Source organism: Malaya genurostris, chromosome 3, assembly GCF_030247185.1.
Source record: "Malaya genurostris strain Urasoe2022 chromosome 3, Malgen_1.1, whole genome shotgun sequence".
Classification (NCBI taxonomy): domain Eukaryota; kingdom Metazoa; phylum Arthropoda; class Insecta; order Diptera; family Culicidae; genus Malaya; species Malaya genurostris.
Window position 1 is genome coordinate 232,484,594 of NC_080572.1, and position 16,132 is coordinate 232,500,725.

The 16,132-nt window shown below is 37.1% G+C and overlaps 2 protein-coding genes across 2 annotated transcripts; one reads left to right on the forward strand and one right to left on the reverse strand.

Moving 5' to 3' along the window:
- Nucleotides 1-2,228: 2,228 nt before the first annotated feature.
- LOC131434872 (elongation factor 1-alpha) lies at nucleotides 2,229-5,291 on the reverse strand. Its single transcript, XM_058602093.1, has 2 exons — nucleotides 5,140-5,291; nucleotides 2,229-4,211 (listed from the first exon to the last, which is right to left on the reverse strand). Exon 2 carries the CDS (start codon nucleotides 4,197-4,199, stop codon nucleotides 2,808-2,810), a length of 1,392 nt encoding a protein of 463 aa, XP_058458076.1. The 5' UTR covers nucleotides 4,200-4,211; nucleotides 5,140-5,291; the 3' UTR covers nucleotides 2,229-2,807.
- A 9,130-nt stretch (nucleotides 5,292-14,421) lies between these two features.
- On the forward strand, nucleotides 14,422-15,421 carry LOC131436959 (E3 SUMO-protein ligase NSE2-like). Its single transcript, XM_058605968.1, has 4 exons — nucleotides 14,422-14,617; nucleotides 14,678-14,805; nucleotides 14,861-15,129; nucleotides 15,183-15,421. The coding sequence occupies exons 1-4, from the start codon at nucleotides 14,530-14,532 to the stop codon at nucleotides 15,292-15,294; spliced, it is 597 nt and encodes a 198-aa protein (XP_058461951.1). The 5' UTR covers nucleotides 14,422-14,529; the 3' UTR covers nucleotides 15,295-15,421.
- Nucleotides 15,422-16,132: the final 711 nt, after the last annotated feature.

Below are 16,132 nucleotides of genomic sequence, written 5' to 3' on the forward strand. Positions count from 1 at the left end.
TCATATTCAAATGCCAGCATACCAGTCCCATTTAGCGCAAATCTCGTTAAATCAATGTATCGAAATATTAGTGATGTATTACCAATATTTCAAGTAATAATACCAAGATTTAACGTTTTGTAACACCGAAATATCGGAAACATATTTTGAATCGTATTTCGCAACATGTCGATTTTCCATATAGAACTGAAATGACGAAAATCTGATTGGTTTCGATTTATTTTGCATTACAAAATATGTGAAAATATCGACAGTAGACGTCATTGTTGCAACCCTAATTTTTGTTTTAAAAATCATGGCAGAAATCTCCCCCTAGCAACAAGCAGACGGTAGAAAGTTCAAAAGAACGCCAAATCCAAGCAACACATGGTTTCCGTGACCTGGCGCAGTCACGACCACGTTGCTAAATTTGACGATCTGAAATCATTCCATTCCATTGCCTTGGTATAGATGTGGATCCAGCAAGCAATAACCACTAACGTGTACCTACCCTATAGATCGGATTTAAATGTTCGCCATGTGTTAGTAAATGCAATGATGCACTTGCTTGGCTCCGAAAACTAAAACTAACAATACCATCTTCAATTTAAAATGCAGGCAAATTAGGAAAATAATGAGTAATTTTAATGTAATCTTGGGCCTATCTATTGTTAGCTCAGAACGCATGTTATTGGACTTGAAAAATATATGGCCAGCAAATGATCGCGACCGCATGGTACGTACGCAGAAAAAAGTTAGCAATGGAATCAACTGTACGAGTGTGCGAATGCTGACTGATCTCCAATTCCATGCTACCTGTTTCGTTTGTGTGGTTGTGACCACATTTCCGTGCAAATTTACTGAAAGTCAAATTCAACACAATAAAACAACGCTCAAGTGTTGGTATTTTTTGTGCAGAGGTTAACCTTTCAATGGACAAAGCAGATGGTGAAAACTAGAGGCGTGCAAAACAGCTCATTTTGGTGAACAGCTCCGAACCGATCAGCTCACCAAAGTGAACCGATTCGATGTATCAGCTCATCAGCTCTTTTATTTTGAACTTAAGGTTCATTTTGTGCGCCGTTTTTCTTATGCACCGGTTTTTTTTCAAATGCATGATCGAAATTGAATCATTGATTTGCAATGATGCAATGAATGCCATGCGAAATAATTTATCTTCAATTGATGTCGACTAAATTGAATCTCTTAAAGAGCCGAAGATCCGATCAGCTCGTAGCGTGTTCCCTGCGTCATAATGCAGTGAACTGGGTAGCAAATGAGTGAGCTGGTGAGCTGCGGTTCTTTTAAAAAGAGCTGTGAGCTGTCAGCTCACTTCAATGATTCGATTCACTGGAACAGCTCAGGAGCGAATTGCCCATCTCTAGTGAAAACACTTTCTTCACTACCGGCCGGCTTGCTTTTCCAAGTATGAAAATTTGTATCAAAATGCATAGAAATATCCGTGTATATTTTTTATATCTGATTGTTGAGAATGTGCTAAAATTTGCATTACTATGAAAACATATTGTGAAATGTGGTGTTATTATTCTCAAAATAACAGATACGACACACACATGCCGCAATTTTATCACAGCTAGATAATATTATGAAATTACGTTTTAATTTCGCAACATTGCCCCTTACTTGACTTTCCTTTCTAACGCACGACCATTAGTAAATGACATCCAGCGTGGTTTTCTGAGATAACGTCACTGATACCTACAACATATTGGACGGCTGACATACAAGCCTCTTCATATGACCCATTCCATTGGAAATGTATCAACAGTTTTCTAGAATACCTGTTGCTAGTTTAATGCGACTATCGCATATCTTCAGTAATAACAAGCAAAAAATAAACCAACGCCATTCATGCTTCCTTATGCACAATTACTTATTAGTAGATAAATGGACTATTCACACCTTTCTGAACAGGTCCAGTTCCGTGCGCAGGCGGTGATATTCTTTCACACGTTTCAATGCGTGTATTCTCGTTTGTCCGGCATTTGAACACGTAAAAGAATATTACTATCCGTGCAGGGAGCTGTGTCGCCATCGAATTTGATCAGAAAGGAGTGAACAGTACATAATACACTGCAACAAGTGGCAAATATCGAATTACGTCGAAAGAATGGAATTACAAACAACTAGTACTCATTCATCACGAAACGAAACTCTAACACACCATTCATGAAACAAACGGAAGAAATGTGAAAAGGGAATTGTCTGGTATTTCATTAAAAGAGAGATTTGCTGTTAGCGGATTGTTTTTGTATTCCAAAGTTATTCTATTGTCCTTCCTGACCAGAAAGGAACAGTCTTTTCAATCGGTCCAGTATAAATTTCGCTTTCGCCAGTACTATTTGCCACGAACAAATTAATTTCGATTTTTTGCGCTACCAATCTGCCGAATCGAGGGGATGGATGATCACTTCTTTTCAGTTTGTTTGCAGAAAAAAAATAAAAATTGTTTTCCTTCGATCATTCTGAAAGTTATATTTTATGTTTATCCGGAAAATCTAAATCGCTTTTCCTATCTTTACGCATTCACACATCTGGATTCTGTGCTGTTCTAGATAATATTGTTTAAATATTATTAATAAAAAAGTTATTAATATATAAATGTGTTCTAAGATAGCAAAAAGGAATGAATTAAAGAGCCCGTTTACTTTTCGTCTGAATGCTTTACGATGGAAGCAGTGATAAGATTTGATGTTGATCAGCCGTCTTGTGGACTTCGGATGTTGCTTGCTGTTGATTGCGCCACTGCTGCGAATGTAGGTACTGTTGGCATCAGTGGCAGATTGAATGATAATTTCGGTTGGCGGCTATTTCTTGGCCTTTTGAGCCTTTTCAGCAGCTTTGGTGACTTTACCGCCAGATGCATCCTTGAAGTTGACCGACTTGATGACACCGACAGCGACCGTTTGTCTCATGTCACGCACAGCAAATCGTCCCAGCGGCGGGAATTCCTGGAAGGATTCTACGCACAGCGGCTTGGATGGGACCAAGATGACGATGGCAGCATCACCAGACTTGATCGATTTCGGGTTGTCTTCGGTAGATTTACCAGAACGACGATCCACCTTCTCCTTGATTTCGGAGAACTTGCAAGCAATGTGAGCTGTATGACAATCCAGCACTGGTGTGTAACCATTGGAGATCTGACCAGGATGATTCAGCACAATAACCTGAGCGGTGAAATCAGCGGCTCCTTTGGGTGGAGCATTCTTGGTGTCGCCAGCGACATAACCACGGCGCAATTCCTTGACCGAAACGTTCTTAACGTTGAAACCAACGTTATCTCCGGGCACGGCTTCCTGTAGGGCTTCGTGATGCATTTCAACGGACTTTACTTCGGTAGTCAGATTAACAGGAGCAAACACAACAACGGTACCTGGTTTCAGGACACCGGTTTCAACACGACCTACTGGGACCGTTCCGATACCACCGATTTTGTAGACGTCCTGCAGAGGTAGACGCAGAGGCTTGTCAGTTGGCCTAGATGGTGGCAAGATAGCATCCAAAGCTTCGATCAAACACTTGCCATCGGCTTTACCTTCTTTACGCTCAACGGCCCATCCCTTGAACCATGGCATTTTAGTGGATGGTTCCAACATGTTGTCTCCGTGCCATCCAGAAATAGGAACGAAAGCGACGGCAGCAGGGTTGTATCCAATCTTTTTAATGTACGAGGAGACTTCCTTCTTGATTTCTTCGAAACGAGGCTCACTGTACGGAGGTTCGGTGGAGTCCATTTTGTTAACACCAACGATCAGCTGCTTGACACCAAGGGTAAAGGCGAGCAGGGCATGCTCACGGGTCTGTCCGTTCTTCGAGATACCAGCTTCGAACTCACCAGTACCTGCAGCAACAATCAGCACAGCACAATCAGCTTGCGACGTTCCGGTAATCATGTTCTTGATGAAATCACGATGTCCAGGAGCATCAATGATGGTGACGTAGTACTTGCTGGTTTCGAACTTCCACAAAGCAATATCAATAGTGATACCACGTTCACGTTCGGCCTTCAGTTTGTCCAACACCCAAGCATACTTGAAGGAACCCTTACCCATTTCCTGGGCTTCCTTCTCGAATTTCTCGATCGTACGCTTGTCGATACCGCCGCATTTGTAGATCAGATGACCGGTGGTGGTCGACTTGCCAGAATCGACGTGTCCAATTACGACAATGTTAATATGAGTCTTTTCCTTACCCATCTTGGTCCGTTACTGTAAGAAAAATAAAGAAAGAAAATGATTCAATTATATGGAATGAGATTCCACCCTTTCCAAAATCGCAGACGTATTGGTAACCGTCACACATGAAAAGTTGATTCAATTCGCATCTTCATGTATTCGTGAAATAAAATGCTATACGTGTACATTTTCTAACCCTCGAAAAACAGTGTGCGTAAATGACTAACAGCTGCCTTTCACATCACCTTTTCCCCACCACTGGAAGCTTAAAATAAGTCAAATCAACTTAGCAACTTCCAATTTCTCCAGTGCACTGTTTTTAATTATACAAAACTCAACACAAAGGTCAAACTGATTTTGCTGCTGTCAGCTTGTCTAGCGCAGCATGCGCTGGATCTTGCTCCAGCATTCAAAAAAGATCTTCAAAATGGCGGCCGGCTTTTCAGTTTTCCGCTGAATAGTTTACTGGAAGACGGCCATATTTGGAATCACTTTGTGGCTGAAATGTACCGGCAGTTGAACCATATTTTTCATATGCAAAGCGATTATACAAAATTTATAATTTCGTTTCTCGGATGTGGTCAACTTGTAGTTCCATCGAACTCTACACATTTGAGCCATGCGTTGAACTATCAAATATTGATAATGCACATCAGATCCCACTAACAAAACTACTTTTGAATAATCTACACTTTCCATATAAAATTATGAAACTACAGTGAATCACTTCTGACAAAGCTCAACGAAGACTCCAGGACTTCGCCACGTGCCGATGTGAAAATCCAGTGGCCGTCACTACCCAGCAGAAGTCCATTTTAAAACTCAAATAATTGGTTACTTCAAACGCAAATAACATTGTAAAATAACCGATGAATAAATCACATCACTCACGAGTACACTAGCATTGGAAAAACATTTGAAATTTTGAACTTATCACCTTTTGCAGAAAAAATTCACTTACAAATTCAACAAGAGTATTCAACAAAAGCGCAATTGAATGTTATTCCGGCGAGAGACCCGATAGAAGTGAACGAATCGATGGTCGAACAAGACAATCCAGCCCCCTTCTTTTGAGCGATGACTGTAGTTTGTGGATGTCAATTTCCTGCGCGGGGTGATGAAAAGAGCTGAAAATGGGAGAACGCTAAAAAGACGAGCAAAAACGCAATGGTGGCCGGAAATGGAATTTCCAGTACGTAATCGAAATCGAGCAACGTGGAGACAAATCGATGAAACATCGCGCACACGTGTTCCATGATGCGCATTGAGCTGGATAGGGTAAATTAAATGATTGTAGTCCAAATGCAAGATTTAATATTTAAAATGAATTACCGGCTGTTCACAATCCACTGCTGGATATCTATTCTACAACAACAGGCTGTCGTTTAATTTGGTACTGTCTAAAATACATTTGAAATACATATTCACAACACAATGTTTTAAATTGCTGTTCTGAACAGATTCAGAGAGAATTCAATTTTTTACGACACGTTGGAAAATTCCGCTTGGTGGTTGGCGTTTACCTCTCCCGTACATCATATCAGCTGTTTTTCAAAGAACGGCGAATCTAACATTGACAGTAAATGGAGAAAAACATCGATGAATGTTTCGATTTTGGTTTCAAGTCATATTTAGAAATCGTCGTATATTCTCAGATCAATTTATGATTAGTCGATGAATTGTTAGTTTATCTTCAAAAGGGATGCATATTTTACCACTTTCTATCTATATCCACTGAATAAATCAACATAAAAAGAGTTTCGCCCTTTTTAGATTTGTTTACTTTTATGCTTCCCATGTGAATTATACAGATACGCCCTTGCGCATTTTTCTTGAAATTGGCTGGTTTTCGCGACTAAGACAAATCCCAAGTAACATTTTTAATATTATTAAATACTTTTTTTTTTTATTCAATATTATAATATAATTTTAAGGCACACTGCTTAAGCTCTAAGATGCCAAGGGTTTATTAAATACTTGTAGCTGTCTTCAATGCTACATAATAAATCTTGCAATAAAACTTTAAACTCCACGAAAACCTACTGAAAACCTCTATAAGAGCATGTTCCTGCAAAGTGGACCATTCTTCATAAGGTTTATAAATCAAAATGAAGAATCAGCATAAACCTGCTTTAAAACTCCAAATTCAAGAAAATTTTGAAACCAGCTTTACGATCAACATTAAATTTCTTTGGATGGAATGAATTCCGCTATGAATAAACTGTCGTTTTGATGATATTTTTCTTAACTATGTGTGTCATGTCTACTTTGAATGCAATCAGTAAGAATATATTATATTTTAATTACGAGTTTGAGACCTTTTCCGAACGTAAAAACTGTATGCGCTTTTATTTTTATCGTGAATGTAAGGATAAAAATAAGAATTATAACTAATCGCCTTGAAATAAATGCGGTTTTTGCGAAAGTCTCCATGATTTATGAAAATTATTTTTTGTTATTCATCGTCATTTTTGTATAAAACTATTCTGTGGCGATAAAACTTGTGCATACGATCTGAAAATGAATCATGAAAGTCCAACATATTTCCTCGTTTTTGCATTTCGAAGTTTATTTGATGTCAATAAATGCTACGGTATAGAACATCATAATGGCGGCCATGAAATTCCTTTTAATGCAAATTACACTTAACCTAAAAAGCAATAAATCAAATAGCCTACAACTAATGTGTCATAAATGTACTTTAGAACCTTCAAATTTACTCTGAGTGAAATTGTCATAGAATGAACACGCACACACACAAAACTAGATTTATGAAAGAATTTAACTGGCAATAATGTTTTAAAGAAAATCTTTGAAAGCAATATTAAGAGTGTTTGCATGGTTTTATTCTAGTGCAAATTGTTTTATTTTTATTTTATTTTTAGTGCAGGTAAAGGGTTCTATAGAAGCTTTGAAAACTATGATATTACTGGTTAAAAGAGATACTTATTATAGTTGGCATAAAACAGGTAGTGATTGAAAAATCAATTACAAAACTCCTATAAATTATAATCAAAACCATAAGGCATTCGAATTGTTACTTGGGATCTGCGAGTAATTTAATCGTCTCATTTACTATTTCCTAAAAGGCTCGGAAACCATCTGAAATAAAGAAAAAAAAAGTTTCGCCCTTCCTTAAGAGCAATTGAAGTATCGTCCCGTTTGTTGTCATGGAACACGGAGGGCGAAACTTACGTAAACAAATGGAATGACAGTTTCGCCCTTTATAGTTCTTTGTATTACAAAGGTTGAGATTTTTGTAGAATCCGAAAAATTATAGGATTTTGAAGCTTTTATTGGTAGGTGAGAGAAACTCGATTTGTTTACTTTTGTAAGATTCGCGAGCTGATATGCATGACATTTTAAACAGTTTTCGATTCATGTTTTAAATTCTAGATAATATAAAAACAAATTAAAATTTCAAATCTGTTTCAAATTTTTGTTCGAAGAACATGTTTTTGTCGGAGATCTTAAACAGATAAGCCCATAAACAGCCTTTATGCACTGTTCACACTTCTGCTGCCCTTTTGTGAGGAATTCTGGCAACCGTCAGAAGGCTGGCTGCATTCCGGCAGCTGTCAATATTGTCTAGGTGAAATTACGTCATTATCTCGCCGCACGTGTCTGGTTTATTTCTCTCTTCCTTCTTTCTTCTTTTTTTACTCGACTTCATTTGATATTCGTCAATCCCGCATGTCAATACAAAAACGAATCTTGAGACGAGGTAAATGAGATTGAAATATGGGTATGTTTGGTAGTGAGAAAGCAATGTTATTGGCAATAACTTTTTCCATAATTAGTATATATCACGCCTTTTTTTGAGAACGGCCAATAAACCATCCATCAACATTCACTTTGAAGAGTAATTTCGAATGACTCGGCACTCGAAAGTGGAAGTTGACAGGTGGCTTATTGGCCGATCTAAAAAAACGCGTGATATGAATGGCAATAGCTTACTGTCTTTCATATGTACTTTTTTTAGAAAAAATAAAACCAAGGCGCTAAAAATGTAGAACCGATTCAAAACGGTTCTGCCAATCTTGTATGGCAAGAATCCGACAGAAACAGAACCGATTCAAAACGGTTCTGCCAATCTTGTATGGCAAGAATCCGACAGAAACAGAACCGATAATAACCGCTGGGCGAAATTCTCTGCCGGAAACGGTTGTTGCATTGTTGCCAGAAATGGCTGGCAGACATAGCCTGCTGCCTGGGGGCATAAATCAAATAAACATAGATTTCCCAGTGCAATACTAATGTAGTTGAGCAACCCGTGACAGCAAAAGCACCGTCTGGTGGAGAATGGTTGCGTAAATGCTCCTAAAATGCATGCATAAAGTTGCCTGCGCATTTAATAAAACCACAGTAGCTAATGGAAAAAAAGTACACCCGTTTCTCACTAGAGGTGCTGTTAGTGTCACCGTACAGTCGGAAATCTATGTTTATTTGATTTATGCTGGGGGGAAATCTGTCCGCTGCGTACAAGTGGGTGACTGCCAGATTTTGCAGTGGTTTGAAAGAGTTCAAAGCGAAACGATTCATGTAAACAATAGATTTTATCGCATCATTAAACAAATAATAACATAGTTTCAATCAACTTAAATTTGTTTTGATATAAAAAAAATGCAGGATGCAATCAATAAATGAATTATTAGCAACATTGAATCTATCTTTGTTGTTATTGAACTATATTTAAACTATTTTTACAATAAAATCGGCAGAACAGACCATTTTGTTGTGATTTATATTTCATTTACTATGGGGCGCCTTTTCAAAATTTACCCTATACAAGAAAGGGTAGAACTTCATCGTGAATATCTCTTGTTGGATTTTAGACAGGGCCTTCCAGAACACTGCACAATCCGTCGAGTTCACCAGAAATTGTTGGCAGTAAGTGGATAAGTTATATGAAATTATTTTATGCTTATTAGCGGCCCTTACACGATCATTAAAAGTGTCAAAAAAGTAATGACACTTTTAATGATCGTGTAAGGTCTACGAGTTAAGTAATGACACGAGTAATGATGGAATTCCGGATTTTCCATCATTACCAACATTATTTCTTCTTCTTATTTTTTTGTGGAAGTGCTGAATATCTTTAGAACTATACGCGAAAAAATGCCAAAGTGTTGATTTAAATTGTTAATATTTCATTAACCTTAACGTTTCAATGGCAAATCCAATTTATTTTCAGCTAAACGAAAATAAAAATACTACTATTGCTATTGCTGGAGTAGTTACAAATACTCATCATCAAGCTCATCATTAATAATGAACGTGTAATGCTAAAAAGTAATGATGTATAGTAATGCAGTAATGACGAGCGTTTGAGCAGAAGTATCATTACTTGGTAATTACACTTTTAATGATCGTGTAAGGGCCGCTATTGAGCAATTTGACGTCTCTGTTACTCACACCGATGCAGAGTGCACATATACGTATTCATATACGAAATTAGCGGCCCTTACACGAGTCATTAGTAAAAAAAAAATCATTTTAATGAACGTGTAGTGGTGCACTAATGACGAAATTTCTAACAAATTTGAATTACATCATTTAAATGACATCATTTAAAATGACATTTTTAATGCTCGTGTAAGGGCCGCTATTAGAATGTGTGCGAACCGAAGTCAAAGTTTCCCGCATAGCGTTTTGGCTACCTGGGCAGCCATGGCCACCAGACGGCTACCAAAATTGATTCAGTGACGGTTGTCAAATCCAATTTGACAAAACAAAGTCGCCTGTATCTAAGTTAGCCGAGCGTTTGCATCTTCTCACCTTCACTGGAAATGTCAAAGATTTCAATGTGGAAAAATTCTGGTGGATACGGTTGTATCGTTTGAGTTGTATACCTGGCAGCGGTGAGGCAGTCGGTCACCAGAATGTCTGCCAGCCATATTTTTCCAGCTGGCAGCGTTTAGTCAGCCATCTGACAGCCATGCGTATGCGGGTTGTTGTGGGTTCAATCTTACACTCAGGTAAAAACATATTTGACTTATAATTATACACTGCGGTAAATGCATTTAGAGTTTCGTAAGCTATGAACTTATGAACCAAGTTGAAGAGTAGTTCCATTACGTGTAATAGAGTTTCAGAAACGGTTTTATGCCTTTCTCAACTGTTCTCTTGGCATTGCAGTAGGTTTTATTGCCTATATGTCTTCAATAATTGGCACGATGCGGCTCGACAAAGTTCACTGGGTTATTTCGAGATACTCACACTAGTATTCGTCACACAACCGCTGAAAATAGCCACACCAACACATTCACATGTGGATTGGACCATAAGTAAATGTGCCATATCACTTGATATCTCATACAAGCAGATTTCATCCCATATCTCAATTTCTGCATGATATCTGGGATAATATAAACGATATCAAAAGTCGCGACTAGCAACACGTATAATGGCATTGATGCTTTCATTTATGGATGTCATTTTGAGAGTGACTATAAACAATCATTATAATCTTGAATTTTACAACAAATACAGACGTTCGAAGAGCAATAAATACGATACTACAATTGCTGCGAAATTCTTAAGCATCAATCTCCCGCTTATTATTTTGCAATGATCGATGCTTGTTGAATTTTTCTTCATTGATAATATGAGTCTTCTAAAGTTCGATTCCCACGTTCTATCATTTGACCGTGGCCGACAGGGAATGGCAATGGGAAGAAACTGTGTGTAACAGTTATTAACATGCTGTGTCAACCTCATGGAACGTTTTTACGTCCAGAACGTATACACATTTCAATAATGAAAGCTTTAAACTAGTCTAAACTACCGGCGAAGTCCCGTTAACGTTGACGGAATTTGATTGGTCGTCTGATTTCAAAATGGCGAATGAGTATTCGTGGTTGTAAGTGAACTGTCAGAAAGGTTCATAGTTAATATTGATTTCGAGTGAAGTACGAGATATTGAAGACAAAGACGTTGATTAATACAAAGTTACATTGTATAATTATTTTGGTTAAATGACAGTTTCGCCACAGACAAACAGACAGGACACTCAAATTGAATTCTTTAATGGTTTTAACGGTCATTTCAAATATACCCTATCAAAGCCATCCAGTCTGTCATCTAGACTGTGTTTATTTTTTTCATTTACCAACAGAGTTGCCATTCATACAGAATTATTTGTAATGTATTGGATTGTATACGTCCATGCGAACAGAGTTGCCAGGTTATTTTTTCAAAAATCTGTCAAAACTCAAAAATTTATCTGGATTTGTCTGGGTCTACTATATACAAGGACATTTTTGCTGGGCTTCACTTTCAGTGAGCAAAAAAATAAAAAACGGTCTCCCCACCTATCGTATAAAGGCCAAAACCGTAAAAACTGAAAATATATACGAAAATTTGGAAAATCTGGAAAAGATCTGGTTAGTTTGAGTGTCTGGCGAAGCGAGACAAATCAGGCAGCCTGGCAACGCTGCATGCGAATTTCATGCATGATACAGATATAATACAATAAACTAAATACAGAATTGTATCTACTTCTCATCCTGCAACGCAATACAAAATCGCACCTATGTTTTGTTACGATATTTACTTGCTTCTGGTTTACCGCCACTTAGTTTCGGGTGAAAATAACCAACACAATCAAAAATAGTCTAGATGCACAACGATTAGAAAATAAATGGTTACCTTCCAACATCGCTAAAAAAGTTGAAATTGCGAAAATCTCTTCCGGAAACGGTTGTTGTATTGTTGCCAGACTCTTGCTTTATTTCTGGCAGAATGCTGGCAAAAATATCTGCTGGGTTTCTGACAGAATGCTGGCATAGCTGGTCGTCTGGGACGAAATCGGCCAGACGCGTACAAGTGGGAAGTTGACACCCACATTATCGAAATGACGGAATGATCCATGAATTCTTAATCGACTGTTCGTTTCTGGGTGCTCGATCAACACGATTGACAGTGACATTATAAATGTCATTGATATTTGGCTCATTTTATGAATGAGTTAGTGTAAGAATCAAGTAACCTACAATATTTCACTACACTCGAGCTAGAGAAATGGATGATGTTGGCTAATAGTATGTTCACATTAGTTCTGATATCAAGTGATATACTTGATATCCGATGATATCATGTGCGATATCACTTGATATCCCATACAATTTGATGTCAACGCGTATTACCATTTTGGCATGATATCCGGGATAGCATGTACGATATCATGACGAGTTGTAAAAAATCGCAACTAGCAACACCGATAATGGCATTGAACGCACTCATTTATGAACGTCACTTTGAGAGTGACAATAAACAATCATCATAATTTCGAAATTTTCAACGAGACCATTAAATGCAAGACTTCAATTATTGATGGAATTGTAGGAGAGAAGAGCAATATTATTGATCTTACTCCTAATGGGAACATTAAATATGACAACTTGATTGTCAAACGATATAATTTAGATCATATGTGAATACTTCCACGTGATATGCATATCATCTCGGTATATCAAGTGATATAAACGCTAATGTGAACATGGTATAAGGTAGGTTTTGTTAATTTCCAGCGATTATCAACAGTTTAAACTGAAATTCTTAGAACTAATAATTTTACTAGTAATTTTTTACTAGTATATCCTAAAAATTTGAAGATTTAAATTTATAGGGGAGAGTGTTCGGTTACCGGCACCCTTTTATTTTAAGATCATAACTTATGACTTACTTCACATCTATACATCAATGGAAAGCTGAAGTCCCTAGCTAACAACTGATTAAGAAACTAAGTTGATTCAATCGATTGAAAAATTATTATTATCAATTTAGTAAAGCGATAAATGTTGGCCATTTCAAAAAAGGTGTTCGGTAACCGGCACCCCAAGAAATTTCACTAAAAATGGAACAAACGTTTTGGACAAAAGTCTTCATTGTCTGATGGTGACTTCGCCTTGACTCTCTTGATCGATGATGGGATGGTGGCGCCTTTGGTGTTGATTTGGCCGGTCTTCCACGTTTTTCTATAGCCGGAGCATCTGCTGTATGAGCAGCAAGATGTTTGGCCAAAACTTTGACTTGTTTTGTCTCGACAGCAGCCTATATATTACTGACAATTTTACCTGATTTGTCGAAAAAAATGGGGTGCCGGTAACCGAACACATTGGGGTACCGGTAGACATTTTGAAAATAATAAAACAAATCGTTGATTGCGAAAATTTTGATAGCATCCGGTATTTAATCACGGAATAGATCGATTTCACCTCATAAATATTCAATCCACTCACCCTACCGATTGATGCTTTCCGATTTATGATACTATTAAAAAAGTAAAAAAAAACTTTTGTGTTGATTTTTACGCAATTCAAATTTGTTTTTAACGTAGCAAAAAGTACAAGCGTCTTTTTGCTTCGGTATTCGGCACAAAAAGAACGTGCTGCTATTACACACACATGACATTTGTCGGAATGACGCTATCTGCTTTCTGTCATAAGTTACGGTCTGGTGCCGGCAACCGAACACCTTCCCCTATATTCATACAAACTTTTTATTTAGACATAATCTGAAAATCAGCACGAAAACGTTCAAAATTGGGAAACAATAAGAAGAAAACGAGTTGACAATTTAGTCCGCATCTTCTCCCTCAATTCTGACAGATTTCCGAATTAATCGGTTGTAGACGAAATTCATTCGGAATCGGTTGTTGCACTGGAGTCTGAATGGATTCGGAATTCATTATGATTTACACATGGAATTCCGAATTAGGTTTTTTACCGTCACTGCTAACCTCAATCGGATGAACACATTTTGACAGTTCAGCAGTACTGTTTGTAAACAGACATTTCTTTTGTTTGTTTATTGACAAATTGGATCAGACCATTTACGGTCCGTATCGCCTAAATAAAGTTTTAAAACATTTGTTCACGATTGAATACGGTTCGTTTTTGATATTTATTAAATGAAAGTGACTAGTTTCAAAGTGTAAAGATGATTGTTTTAGATGTGCTCTTCGATTTTTGTTTAAGCTTGTTTGTAAACAGTACCGCTGAACTGTCAAGGATGAATACTTGTTCATTTGTGTCGTCACGATGAAAAACCTAATGAAAATTTCTCGACGATTCGGAATTCATTCGATAATGTGGGCAGGGTCTGGCTAATGTGAACATGATATAATTCACTGGGTAGTTTGAAGTGTGCAAATTTTTCAAATCTGGCATCTCTGGCTATTAATGCACGTTTCGCCCTATAATTGAAAAAGTACAGACTTAAAATTTTTTGTCGATATACAAAGGCGGAATCGCTTCGCGGTTAATTATCACTATTATCACATAAAATTGTTTAGAACGATACTGATATTTCAACATAAGCATAGTATTCTAATTTAATATTATGAAACATGGCAGATATGTTTAATGCGAATTTGGAGAAAATCTTTGAAAGTTTAAATAGTACAATTCGCTTAACCTCGGAATTTGGAGATGAAGGTATAGTATAAAATCAACATTTTTCACTATAATTTAACTATCATTAAACAATCATTACAGAGCAACAGAATATCAAACCATATGCAGAGTTAGCAGAAAAGTTAGTTGGAATAGAAGTAAAATTTAATAACCATAACAAAGCATTACACCAATGTATGCAAGAAACAACATTGCAAGAATTTGATCGGGTAAAATTAATATTCGTAACTATTGAAGTGTTTATTTAAATGTTTATCTGTTCAGCGGTACCAGTCGAACATATCTACAACCAAGAGCAATGTAAAAACACTTAAACGCTACAAGGATTTTGTTACTCAAGCGAAAATGTTGCTGACCGGAGACGTTAACGAGTCTAACATTACAGATGATGACTTACATGTAGAAGACACTATATGCGACATTGATCCAATATCCAAGCTTCCGCTCGAGATACCAGTTCGGAATAAAAAATGCAATCACATATACGAGAAATCTTCGATAGAGATGCTGATTAGAAACAATCCACGCACTAGGTATGGTTCAGTACTGATTGCAGTTAGGTCAACTAATTTTAACTTATTCGCAGGTGCCCGGTTATGGGATGTGCGGCTAACCAGTACGTAACCTTGGCCGATTTGGAGGAAGATAAAATGCTACAACACAAGCTAATGCTCAATCGTCGGAAAAGCTCAAATTAAATAGGGAGGAGTACCAATGTACCGATCTAAAAGCGATTTGTTTTTCCTGGTTATTTTTGCTGTTGATCTCTTTTGACATTAAACATTACAGACAAGTGCTCTTGAATAAATTTTGGTTAAACGCTCACTAGATATTAGAATCAATGTACAGAAACAGTGACCCCATAACAACTATAATTTTATCTGAAACTTTGGTTGATGAGAATTTCACGATCCTAATCTCTTATGACGATTTAATACTGAAGACGGTTTATGATGTATGCGATTCAACAGTGATTTCTAGATCTTAAGCCCTTCTAGTTGAACCACCAGCTACGCACACCTATAGGATAATCTAATGAGTTCTTATCCTTTTGGGAATTCTACAACGGACTCGACTGTATAATTTCGTTTTTTATGGGTTTGTTTTTGTTTCTTTTATGGAGGTTTTAGTTTTATGTTATATATACATATTTTTACAAGTTGGCCTTAACGTAGTTTTGATGTTTAAATTTTCATTTCTGAACTTTGTTGAAGCAGCCCAAAACAAAATCGTTTATCAGCTTTTATCTGCTGTAAAAAACATCACAATCCTAATTTAATTTAAAATACTTAGCTGTATCTTAGTAGAACGAACTAGGCAATATTCATGTAATATTTTCACATCGGCCGGCAAACATTTTGTGGAACTCTGATTCACACCAGCTGAAAATAATAACTTCAAGTAAATCTGACTGCATTCATCAATGCAGATTCTCAACCTACACATGATCAAGCACATACAGAAGATGTAACTAAACGTGAAATTTTGAACGCTCGATTTCCATTCTAAACGTGACTTTATTTAACTCGTACATTA

Coding starts and splice junctions, on each gene's coding strand:
- LOC131434872 (XM_058602093.1), bottom strand. CDS start 4,199: ATGGGTAAGGAAAAGACTCATATTAACATTGTCGTAATTGGACACGTC.
- LOC131436959 (XM_058605968.1), top strand. CDS start 14,530: ATGGCAGATATGTTTAATGCGAATTTGGAGAAAATCTTTGAAAGTTTA. Junction 14,618..14,677: donor CTCGGAATTTGGAGATGAAG/GTATAGTATAAA, acceptor CAATCATTACAG/AGCAACAGAATATCAAACCA. Junction 15,130..15,182: donor AGAAACAATCCACGCACTAG/GTATGGTTCAGT, acceptor ACTTATTCGCAG/GTGCCCGGTTATGGGATGTG.